At 41.8% G+C, this 12386-nt stretch overlaps 2 protein-coding genes and 1 long non-coding RNA gene across 3 annotated transcripts; 1 reads left to right on the forward strand and 2 right to left on the reverse strand.

The window, feature by feature from the left end:
* Nucleotides 1-65: 65 nt before the first annotated feature.
* On the reverse strand, nucleotides 66-8460 carry nek9 (NIMA related kinase 9). Its single transcript, XM_082515818.1, has 23 exons — nucleotides 7638-8460; nucleotides 7120-7297; nucleotides 6968-7023; nucleotides 6807-6877; nucleotides 6611-6716; nucleotides 6032-6163; nucleotides 5832-5942; nucleotides 5647-5711; nucleotides 5518-5568; nucleotides 5227-5419; nucleotides 5001-5145; nucleotides 4010-4210; nucleotides 3795-3841; nucleotides 3531-3692; nucleotides 3306-3414; nucleotides 3057-3218; nucleotides 2767-2934; nucleotides 2622-2681; nucleotides 2341-2531; nucleotides 2089-2247; nucleotides 1889-1993; nucleotides 1743-1796; nucleotides 66-1643 (listed from the first exon to the last, which is right to left on the reverse strand). The coding sequence occupies exons 1-23, from the start codon at nucleotides 7821-7823 to the stop codon at nucleotides 1464-1466; spliced, it is 2892 nt and encodes a 963-aa protein (XP_082371944.1). The 5' UTR covers nucleotides 7824-8460; the 3' UTR covers nucleotides 66-1463.
* A 1135-nt stretch (nucleotides 8461-9595) lies between these two features.
* On the forward strand, nucleotides 9596-11540 carry LOC309695509 (uncharacterized protein). The gene is made up of 2 exons (XM_082516201.1): nucleotides 9596-10084; nucleotides 10974-11540. Exons 1-2 carry the CDS (start codon nucleotides 9825-9827, stop codon nucleotides 11242-11244), a joined length of 531 nt encoding a protein of 176 aa, XP_082372327.1. The 5' UTR covers nucleotides 9596-9824; the 3' UTR covers nucleotides 11245-11540.
* A 43-nt stretch (nucleotides 11541-11583) lies between these two features.
* LOC309695511 lies at nucleotides 11584-12385 on the reverse strand. The gene is made up of 2 exons (XR_014273170.1): nucleotides 11993-12385; nucleotides 11584-11848 (listed from the first exon to the last, which is right to left on the reverse strand). It is a non-coding gene; the product is annotated as an uncharacterized lncRNA (long non-coding RNA).
* Between the last annotated feature and the right edge of the window lies 1 nt (nucleotide 12386).

Here is a 12386-nt window from a genome sequence, read left to right on the forward strand (position 1 = left end):
GAAATGTTGACATCAATAAATAGTAACACAATAAAGTGTGGTAACTGCTGACTGTACACTCAGAATGAAAGATAACAGTTTTATTTATGGCTTGTACACAAAGCATAGACAGAGTGACTGGGCGAGATGCAGTTTTTTTTTGTTTGTTTTTTTTACAACCGTTGCATCCCAGCAGTATTTAGTAAACTATTTAAAGAAAAACAAAAGTAAACCGTATTTTTAAAAACTGAACACACAACAACAACAAAAAACAAAACAATTTAAGGCACAGCAGTCATATATGCACAAATTCAAGATTTAATAGCTTAAGGCACTCTGTAATGTATGATGTTTTTCCCCCAACATTAAAAAAAAATACTCTGGAGTTACACAGTTGATATTTGAAGCATGTGAGCGCACACACACACACACACACGCGCACACAGCTCATAACATGAGAATAAATGGATTCAACAGAGCTACAAAAAAAGAAAAATGAAATATAAACTTTTTTGTTTTCACAAATGACAAAATTGCAAACAAAAAATGAGGAAATTTCAAAAAGCATCAGAGACAAAACAGTTACAAAGAAAGAAAAATGTTATAGCTTCATGTTCAACTACAGAATAAATGTTTGAAAGACCACAATTGTTTTTACGCAAACTGTTCAAGTGTTCAGTGTCACAAAGAAAACAGGAAAACTAACTCGTATTTAAAAAAAAGAAAAAGAAAAAAAGAATCAGTAGTTTTTTTGCTTCACACAAGTGCTCTTAATACAACAATAAAACATGCAATTTAAGCTGTATGTATATGTTTGCATGAATTAATTCGAATAAGTTTGCAATCGCTAAAATGTGCGATAAATACCAAAAGAGGTTTAGAGGCTGAGTTCTGTTTAGCGCTTTCACCTTTTAGGAATATCAGAAGAAATGAAAATGTAAAAAGTGGAACAAAACATGATGTACATGTTATGTTTTTACTTTGGAAGAAGCTGCCAGCATACAGACTGACAACCCTTTGCATATACATACACTTTGGATACATTTGCATAAGCTAGCCTTACCTGGTATTTGATAAATACTAACTTCTGAGGCACTAAAGGACTGAAGCGTCACCAAAACGGAACAAAACCACCACCAAATGTGCAGACTTGCCGTCTGCTGCACGTGGCAGTGTAACACTATGACCAGATTGTCTCTCCCAGGCGTTAAGGTCTGATGCTTCTTGTTGAATCCAGCCAACATTTCCTGTCTGGAGGATCAGGCTGGCTTGCACTGAGCGTGTGCGATGCATCTTTACATTATTACACCTATGCAATAAAATGTAATCGTGAAACTTAGCACTGTGCTAACATCTGTCATGTAACCTCTGAGTGGAAATGAGGATGACGTCTCTGCTGCCCGTCCACCTCACGTTGCTCAACTCAGTATGTGCTAGGAGGGTTTGACATTTCACCCATGGCCAGGACATCTGCGTGTTAAGCCTCACACGCTGGCCCCAGCAGATCGGCCTCCGTGATTTGTGAGCCCGCCTCTTCTTCTTCCTCCATCCATGGGCGTACGAGCGGAGGGATGGTTTCCATTACTGTCGCATACTGCTCCCTGCAGCGCAGAACGATTGATGGCCGCCCAGAGCCTCTCATTCTCCAGCCGCTGCTCACTGATCTACAGGCAGCAGAGATGTGTGCTTGGTGTTATTTAAACACAACAATCAAAGTGAGCTCAGAGGTCACTGGATTTGAAACATAAACCAAAAACAATCACCTGTTTCTCAAGCATTTGGATTCTCATCTCTTGACGGGCGACTGTCTCTCGCAGCTGCAAAAAACCACAACAAAAGGGTTTACTGTCATCGAAGCACTGCGGTGAATGCCGCATTTACTCACGCTTCGGATTCTTGAGTATGTTACCTGTGTCAGCTCACTACTTGAATTGCAACACCCATAAGACTCTCCTTTTGCCAAGCCATCAGTCTCCTCCAGTCCGTTCACCTTATCACAGCTCATTCGTTTTGTCTGTAAAGCCAACACAGAGAATTTAAAGTGAATATAGCCACTTTATTAAGAGTGCTTAGTGGAAATCGTATATAAACAGCAGCTGATTGCTTTACCGGTAGGTCCTTCATGCTGCCGACTGCTGCTGCAGCTGCTTTAAGCTCTTTCAGTTCTTCATACGGTAAAGTAACACTCTTAGAGAAGGAAGAGAGCTGGCCTGGAGTGAGAGGCTCCGAGTTGTCTGGTATCGGGATGACCTCTGCATCTTCGAGCTCCTGTTGGAAGAGAACATCACAAAATTAAGATAAAAAAATAAATAAATAAAAATCAAGATTTCCTTATTTATTTGTGCTTCCACAGTAACAAACCTTTCTCAGCCACAGAGGGCAGGAGCTGTCCCCGGTCTGATTCGCCATCAACATCATTGGAGTTTCCAGGAAGCAATCCTCTGTATTAACCTCCATTGTACCCCCAAGACCCCTGTCGCGACACTCCGTCTCGGCACCAAGTTCGATGTCCAGATCCATGGACGTGGATGGAGATTCCTCATGGGCCAGCCCTGACACACACACGCACACACACACACACACGAATTAACTTTCAAGAAAACAAAATTAATCAGAACACAAATGTCAACAAACGTATTTACCCCTATCGGTCGACAGTCCACTGCTGTTTGAGCGGATGGTTTTTGAGTTGAGTACTTTTTCTACAAATTAGAAAAAACGGGCATTAATTAGCTGTTTTATGAAATAACTTCTGTTGGTGTCTGTGCAGCGATTTTCTAGACAGACCCATTATGATGATGGTGTGCCAACCACGGCAAGAAAGGTCTGGGACGTGGTGGAGGGAACCAAATATTGGCCTCGGCATGGCGGGGCAAACCTCAGAGCCGAATCCTTTATCAGCAGGCATCCCGAGTCTCCCATTTCCTGCGTTTCCCCAGGCAAAGATCTGATTGTCTGCAAGAAAAAAAATTATGTCATACTGTTCTGAGGAGGAAAAAAAACAAACAAACAAATACTTGATATAAATATCATAATAGTTAGCAATACATGAACCACAGTAGTGCACATGCTCTTACCCTCTGTGGCTGCAATGGTGAATCCATCTCCACAAGACACTTTGGTCACTATCTTCCCTCCAAACGGGCCAACAAGGACCTGGACACATTGGTGTTTCTTAAAGTCCTTCACGCCTAACTGCCCATACTTGTTGCAGCCAAAGGTGATCAGACGACCACGTTCTGCAAAGACAAAAATCATATGAACGAAACCTCTTTGACACAGTTATTTTTTAGAAGAGAAATGATAATAACTATTTTTTGTTGTACCATCAATGGCAGCTGTGTGTGTCTTCCCTGGAGCTATGGTCCGGATCTTGAAGTGAGACAGCTGCTTTACCAAGGTCAGTGTGGTGATGTACGGGATCCCCTGGTAACTCTGGATTGCCAAACATGAGAGAAAGAAAAAGAAAGAAAAAGGCATTTATAAGCACAGCTGCACAAAGCGGTGCGCAAGACTGTTATTATTATAGTACTTTAAATACAGCTAACTACCTCTCCGGGGTGGTTTTTGATTCCAGAGAATCCTTGAGTCAGCCCCAGCTTGTTGAAGTCATTGTTTCCACATGCCAAGACTTTGCCCATCTCGGTCAAAAAGAAAGTCCCATCACTGCTACACGACACTGATGAGATAGTTGCACCTTTAGGAATCTCCACCTGAAAACAAACAAACAAACAAACAGCAGATGTAACATTAAATTCATTTGTATTTAACCAGCTCCTGAGAGGCCTCTGCCAAGACACTGAAGTAAGTCTTACTTGCATAGGAGAATTAAAATCATCCTCACACTCCAGGCCAAGACGTCCTGCCATGTGAAAAAAAAAATAAAAAGAGATTAAAGATGAGATGCAATCTTAAAATGCAGTACATTTAAGTGACACTTTTTCCACCTACTGGCTACAATTATGAAAGTCAAAGAAGGAAATCTGGTAGATGCTTACAAACATCAGCTAAAAACAGCAACCCTATGTACCATACTCTCCTACGCCCCACGAGTAGATGTCGCCATTCTGAGTCAGCACCACCACGTGGTTGTCTCCACAGGAAACCTGGCGCACCGGTCGCTCCTCAAAAAACTCCAGAAGAACTGGCTCCAGAATCTCCACGCCCAGCTCGCCCTCGATTCCAATGCAGCCATAATAGTCCGACCCGAACATGTACATCTGGTCTTCATCTGCAAAAGAGGCAGAGGAATTTTCGATGGCTTTACAGACCCTGTTTTCTTTTTTCAGCTTCATTTGTAGTGCTGTGCTGAACCTTTGCAGAGCCTACATTGTGGTGGGTAACACCACACGCTACATTTATACTCTATGTGCTGATGTGTCTGCATTTAACTGTTTAACAACACTAACTTTTACTGAAATGCATTAAAACAAAAGACTTCACAACATACTCCAGGCACTGTCCTTGTGCTAATTGATATACAGACACTGCAGTCTGCATTACTCAAGTGGCAACCCGGGTGGCAGGCTGAAAAACCAGGCCAACATGGAGGTGCAGTTTCTCAAACAGCCAGATATGGACATTACTCTTCGTTTTATTGCACAAAGGGATAAGAGTGTGATGGTAAAGTGGAAACTGCATGCAGGACAGAAACATCTTTGACTCTTTGCAAGCATCTTCACAGACAGCATGCTGAAGGAGTTTCTGTGTCCTCAAAATTAATCATAATTAAATAATGTACTGCATTACTTTTAAATAAAAGTAACAAGTAACGTGTAACACATTATTTATCTTGTGTAATGACCCCAACACTGCCAGCTGCAGGACAGCTTGTTTGCAGACTTCACAAACCAGTGAGTGACATTAAGGTACCTACATCACTGTGACATGTAGTTTTGGTAAACTGCATATCAGGATACAGCTTCAGTTAGGGTGCAGTGTTATATGGCTATGCTACAGCTACTGCAAACATTTACCACAGCACTATAAATCAGGCCTTAGCAGGAATCCTCTTCACTTACCAGTGACACAGGCAGTGAAGTCAGCCCCACATGCCACCTGTCGGATAGCCTTCCCTATCAGCTTCTCCACCTTCTTTGGTTGCCGATACGAGGCCTGGTCTCCGTGCCCTAGCTGGCCCACCATCTTAGCCCCGCCTTGTACATTCTGAGGGTGGAAAAAGTTCCCTGTAGTGCAGCAAAAACCAGATCAAATATGTCTTCCACAGAACGATGGATTAATACTTACAGCCCAGGTATACAGCTCCTTTTCCACTGACACAACCGCAAAGTGGTTCTCTCCTGCACACACATACTGGGCACTGCTGCCTGCTTTGAACGTGTCTAGTTTCTGAGGAGTGAACTTCCCTCCACCCCAGTAATACACATCCCTCGAGCGTTGAGTAACCACCGCGACAGGACTCTCGCTCACTGTGCTCAGCCTATTGCACAAGCACAACAAATCATTTAAATCATGTTGGAAAGATGTCGAGCCTGCTTCTATGATGGTGAACACACAGCTGAGGAATCATGAACTCACTTTGGTTTCTTCATGGCTGAATTTAGCAGGCAAACTCGCTCTTCAAGCTCCCTGTTAAACAGTGAAGCTGTCAATGAGTGGCAGATTTTTATTATAATGAGGCAATATGAGGATTCGAAGCGTTCTTACTGTCGGCAGGAGGAAATTAATGGCTGGCCGAGAATCTGCTCAGCGGTGGGCCTCTTTGCAGGATCCTGAAAGATCACAAGGGTTAGTGATATCAATCAGCTCTTTACTTAACCACAGTGTTATCCCTGGGGTCAGACGTTTGTTTTTAAACTCGAAACAACACTCTGATTGTTCTTCTCACTTACTTGATCGAGACACTCATGCACAAGTTTCACTATTGCAGATGAATAAATATCCGAGTTCAACTCCATAGTCCAGTTGCCCTGGACAATTTTCACACAGAGATTCAGAGGGTTCTGAAAAGAAAGAAAAACATTATGATAAACTCATTCTCGAGTCAAAAATCCAGAATTTACGCTCGCTACCAGAAAGCCTGAAAACCTACCGTAGCATCAAATGTCCTTGTAAGTGTTAGGAGTTCAAAAAGTACACAACCCATGGCCCAAATGTCGGATTTGAAGTTGTACTTTGCTCCCTGGCACAATTCAGGTGACATGTAATATGGAGTTCCCACACACTGGACATACAAAGGAAGGAAATGGTGCATTAAGATCATTAGTGAAACATGTTATCTCAACTTGATTCATAAACTATACCACCCTGGCATGTATCTGCAAAGCAAACTCTCAGTAAACACTTGCATTTAGTGCAGAGTCTCATTAGTAAACAGCAGCAAGGTGGCTAATGAATGCTAAACATATACACCTACTCGCTTCCATTTACAGTATGTGTGCTATTTTTGCTAAGATAATCTAAACTCAGCTATGCCTCAGCTACAAAGCAACAGAACAAGTTTATCTTTGGAATCTATGTTTAAGTAATCTATGTAAAACAGGCACAAATCTAAGAACCACACTCCCGCTACACCAAGTGTAAATAGAGTGAACGGATGATTAACAACTGTTGAGATTTCCTTAATCGTAGCCTCCAGTTTAGAGATGTCGGGGAGGGAGCCACAACTTACACTCTCCGCCATGGAAAATTCGGAGCCTAGCTTCTTTGCGAGGCCGTAGTCGCCCAGCTTAATAAGGTCAGTCTTTGTCAGGAAAATGTTGAGAGTTTTGATATCTCTGCCATTTACAAAAAGAGAGAAAAAAAATATTGTTTCATCTGCGAAAATCATCTGCCGGATACATTCAGTCAGAGCACGAACATCCTACCTGTGTAAGATCCCAGCCTTGTGAATGTGGGCCACTGCTGAAGTAATCTGGTACAGGTACCATATGACCACCTGAAGAAAACATGTTCAAGATTCACATAGAACAGCAAAGAACATAACAATTTTGTTTAAAATAAACAGCCTGTCATAGTCCATTCATACCTTCTCGCTGAACAGTGTCCCCTTTTGCTGGACGATTTTATCATACAGATTTCCGCCTGCAATGACAGGACAATTTATCACCCGGTCACAGATGAGCAACACCCAAACTAACCTCAATCAGATCATCAGAGGTTAGCAGTGCACTGGCTTACCATTGCAATACTCCAACTCAATGAGCAGAGTGTTTTTATCCATGAAATGGTTGAAGTAGGCTATGATGTTTTTGTGCTCCAGGATGGAGAGGATGCTTATTTCATTCATGACATCTCTGCGCTCCTTATCTGAAAGTGAGTTCAGGTCGACCTCCTTCCATACCACCAGAGAGTTATCCTATAGGGAAACAAACCAAATAAATAAGAGCCTCAATTAGAGAGGTCTCAAGATGTTATTAGAATAGCAGCTAATCTTGCAGATACATATTACAAAGGGACTAACAGGCAATGCATGAGAGAGTCATTCATCTTGTTTTCACCCAAGAATTTCTCAGAGCCACAGTGAGAAATACCAAGGATGTGCACAGAGGAGAACAGTGAGGCATTCAATTTTAATAGAAGACACTTGCAGGTCATAATATATTAGCAAGGCATTTCCTCACATAGCATTAGGTATGAAGAAAACCATGCCAATAAATCACGAGAACAAAATCAGGCTATGCTGATACCCTGCTTACCTCTGTCCTTCTGTACAGAGTCGCTTCACCAAACGCCCCCCTCCCCAGGATCCGGATAGGAATGTAATGCAACTTCTCCTCTTCGCCATTAAAATGGGCTAAAGCTGATCGCTCACTGACCACAGACCCGCTGCTCAAATCCGAGCTTATCGAGTCCAGATGTCTCTCATAGCCCTCCAGTGACATTTCTCTTTAGAAACTTGTTAGCCAATGGCAGTGATGGAAATAACCTGAACAGGCCCGACGACAACTCTTTCTGGAAGACTCCTAGAAAGCCGCACACGCGTCTAACATGCTACAGCTGTCGGCTAATGAAAAAAAAACCCGTCAAATTTCGGGTGAAGTCAGATTTCTCAAAGCTACTTATAGAATATAACGACTGTTATAGACAACGTAGCTAAACGCGTGCAACTACAGTAGTTGCACTAGTGTCAAGCACGACACAACAAAAATGAGAACGTTCAGTCAAATTTTCTGTGAATTTTCAAAATAAACGATCTAACTTCTGTCGTGTCGCTGTGCGTTTTATATTGAAGGTCACGACGCTTATTTCCGGGAACATTACTGGTGTGTTTTGTCAGTTAGCTTGACTTGGCTAATAAGTTAGCAAAACGAGATTACAGCCCGGCCGACAGAGTCAAATACTAAATTGCTGAGTACATGATACTCTGATAAAATAGTTTCGGGAGGTCTTCTTAAGAAATACAGAAGTTACGAGCGTTTAAAATGAGCTGACCTCGCACACACAAACAACAACAACGCCGACAACTCGCCCATCCTTTCCTCGCGCTCAGACCCGGAAACTGTCAAGCGCGGTCTGTCTCTTGGTTGAAACATCAACACTTCTCGGCCTTCTCGAGTCTTGCATATGTATTACTATTTTTATTTATTCATTTTGACCCCTATGCCTACAGTTGTAGCTACTATACACTAACACACGTACCATAAAATATGCATCAGGACAAGCAAGACATGTATACTAGTTTTGTTTTTGTTTTTTATGAAAAATTAAAAAGATTAATTTTTGTTGTCATAGCACAGATACTGTACGGCGAAATTTCAGAGTGCTACATCTGAAGACATGTTAAGACATGTAAAACACAATGAAACAGACAATATAGAAGCAACAACGTAATAAAACAGCTCAGATGGGGAGGCCATAAACAGCAATAAATTGACAAGATACTAAAGTCACATATATATCAAGTTATTGCACTGGGCAATTAAACTGAGTATTGCCGGTGTTAGAAACCTGCATTAATGTCCTTCCAACCAAGAAAAGAAGTGGTTTCCTGAGGTATTTGCTCTGCTTTTGATGCTTCTGCACCCTTTGCACTCTTTTCTTGTCAGCCACTGTATAGGCAGCCTACCACACAGTTATGACATATGTCAACACACTCTCAACTGTAGTGCAGTAAAAGGTCACCAGGAGTCTCTAATATTGATTAAAGGTGATACCATAAAAGGTGATTGACTGATTTTAATTATTGCATGTGTTGCTGGACTATCAGATTAATAAATTACTCTGACAGACTAATAATTTTATAGCTTTGTCAACTATCACTGTATTTTAAGGCAGCACATGCATTACAACAATCTGTTAAATCATCCTCTGGTTCTGGGAGTCTATGAGGCTTTTCTTTTTGAGTCAGCTTCAAGTGGGCATTAGTGGAACTGCACTTTTTAGCTCTTCCACGTTGGCTGTTTTTAAGGCCTGCAGGGGGAGCCAAAATAACATCCATGTGAATTGCAGGTCTCAGTATTTCTCAGCAGAACATTGCAGTGTTATGATATGATCAGCGTCTTCTTTCACTGTAGCTGTCCATTCTGTGGTTTTAATGTTATGTGGCTAATCAGTGTATACGTGAGCAGCATACAAGTCACTGCACAGTCCCAGATGCACTGTGCAATACAACAGAGAAAAAAGTGATTCTTCCTTGCCCCATAAGGGGTCACTTACGGTGTGTTCACACCGAACGCGATGGACGCGAATAAAACGCCCCAAACGCCCCTAATTTGACGCGTGTACATTCGCGTCTCAACGCGTGTCCAAGAAAAATCCATCGCTATTTTGACGCGCGTGAACCGGAAATGTGGGAGGAATGTGGGAGGGAGTTGTGCCAGACCGGTATCTTTGCAAGATGGCAGCTATCGAGCTAGCGCTTGAAGAGAGAGTCTCCCTTCTCTATGTACTGTGGAGAGCAGAGCAGCAGCGTAAAAGACATCCTCGCCATACCTGGGTCCATCAGGTCCTCCAGAGGCATGAGCAGTTTGGTGAGTTTCACCACTTGCTCCAGGAGCTGCGCCTGGATGACGGCCGATTCCAGCGCTATCACCGTCGGCCAGTTTGAGGACCTGCTTTCCCTCGTCGGTCCCAGCATTGCCCGCCTAGACACCAACTACAGACGCTCAATCCCACCTGCAGAGCGCCTGTCCGTCTGCCTGAGGTTAGTAAAACTATTTAATACGGTAGTCCTTTATTGATATCTGTGCTAATATGCTAATCCATCCAGTTATACACTGCTAACATGGATGTGCTATGCTAACAGTGAATGCTGTCGGTGTTTACTGAAAGCAAACTGTGGTACAGAGACGACTCTTTATAATATTTCTAGTGATACTCAGAAGCTCTCATCAAGTCCCGATTTAATTCGATTTATGCTGTTATCAGTGTTTGCATGATAGCATGGCTGTGGTGTCACATCAATGTATGCGCTCGGTATTTGCTGATATCAAACTGTAGCATTAGGACCACTGAGTTAACCTTTGTAGTGATACTCACTCCTTTTTATTTAGACCTGGTTTAATTCTGGGATAGTTGAATATTTGTATATAATCCCTGCAGCTGTCAGACTCTATAGCAGGGGTCACCAGTCTTTATTAAAACAGAGTTAGATAAAACTGAACAGTTTGGTTCATCTCTAGTTACATGGTTCTATCTTGATAAGCTATGTCTTATCACAGATTAATTTTTCAAAAATATTAATGATTTAAGCAAGGAAAGGGCTACATGTCAACATACAACTCTTTATTTCTATTAATGTCTCACTTCATTCCTACCTGATTGACATGTTTAGGAATTATGAGTGATTGGCTCACTGTAGTTGTGAAAGTTGCTACCAATCAAATTATGATATGTTAAAGTTAAAACAAAACACAACTGTTTTAGATATGACCTAATATACATTTTGTAATTATCCTTATAATTACAAAATGTTTTATGTAAGATTCATGTTTTGTGATTTAAATCTGACATCACAAAAGTATTTTGGAATTTGAATAATGTATTTTGTAACTGCAGTACACATAATACTGATTTTGAACAATTTTGTCCAGGTTCCTTGTCACCGGGGACTCCTTCAGGACCATCGCGTTCAGTTTCAGAGTCGGTGTGTCCACGGTGAGCCAGATCACCCCCCAGGCAGCGACGTCCATCTGGGACTGTCTAGTGGACGACTTCATGGCTGTGCCTTCACCTGGAGACTGGCGGTCCATCACAGAGGGATTCCAGGAGCGCTGGAACTTTCCTCTGTGCTGTGCAGCTCTGGATGGGAAGCACATCCAGACAAAGGCACCCCATATATCATATAGGAGACACACACATTGATATACACTAAATATTCATTTCATTTCTTTTTTGTGGTGCCCAAATTGATGCACCTGCTTGATTTTGTTTAAACAATTATTGCACACTTTCTGTAAATCCAGTAAACTTCTTTTCACTTCTCAAATATCACTGTGTGTGTCTCCTGTATGATATTTAACTGACATTTTTTATTGTAACAACCAACGATTTATACAGGAAAATAATGTCTATTAACAAGGTTGCCCAAACTTCTGCATCCCACTGTATCAGTATATTTTGTCATTAGTATAATATGAAATAAATTCTACATGTGTCAAGTCGTGTGCCAACATTTGCTGTGTAGTAGAACTGAGACATTAGTCATTATAAACATTTATTTGAAATAATATTAAAAGTCTCAAACAGAAAAACATTAAACATAAATATATAAAATATAAGAATTTACAGAGAGACAGGAATAAAAAGGACCAGCTGCTCTCCAGAGCAGGAACAAGGCTGAGGAGGAAATGCTCCATTGGAGACTGGTGTGGCCTCTTCAGGGACTCCAGGATGGCCAGCTCCACCGCCGATGGACCGTCCTGGGACCCGTCCCTCATCTGCCTCGGAGCCGTCCTCCTCTGTGGGCCTGTAAAACAGCACAAAACACAAAGAAATGAGAAGGCTGCTACTAGATTTTAATTTCAACATTGAAAAAAAACCAAAAACAATAACAGGATATAATCAGATTGGTTGTAGATATTTAGTAAAGGTGATCACAAGGGAATCCCACCGACTAAAAAGGTATCAGTGCTTGCTGTACATATCTGTGGGTGCAGCAGCAGGAGCTCAGGGACTGTGGATGCTCTGCTGCAGAATCAGTTGGTTCTATCAATACAGTATTAAATGTTAACAGGTTGGATATAATAATCGTAGAGTAGACAGTGGTCCCTCATTTATTGCAGGGGTTCTCAGAATAACTAGCCCCTGGTCACAGTTCTCACAATTGATTCTCAAAGTGCAAACCTTTGTAGATTGCAAAACGTAAAAGTATTATTATGCCGCGGTTTGTCTTCATCTGCCCGCCACTTTCGTGCGCCTTTTTCCCTCACGGTGCAGGTGTCTATTTCCGAATGAGGCTCATAGTTATGGGTGTTTTTGTGCTGTTTTTTCTATTGGACGCGATG

Source organism: Aulonocara stuartgranti (assembly GCF_965226115.1).
Source record: "Aulonocara stuartgranti genome assembly, chromosome: 19".
In the NCBI taxonomy this organism is placed as follows: Eukaryota; Metazoa; Chordata; class Actinopteri; order Cichliformes; family Cichlidae; genus Aulonocara; species Aulonocara stuartgranti.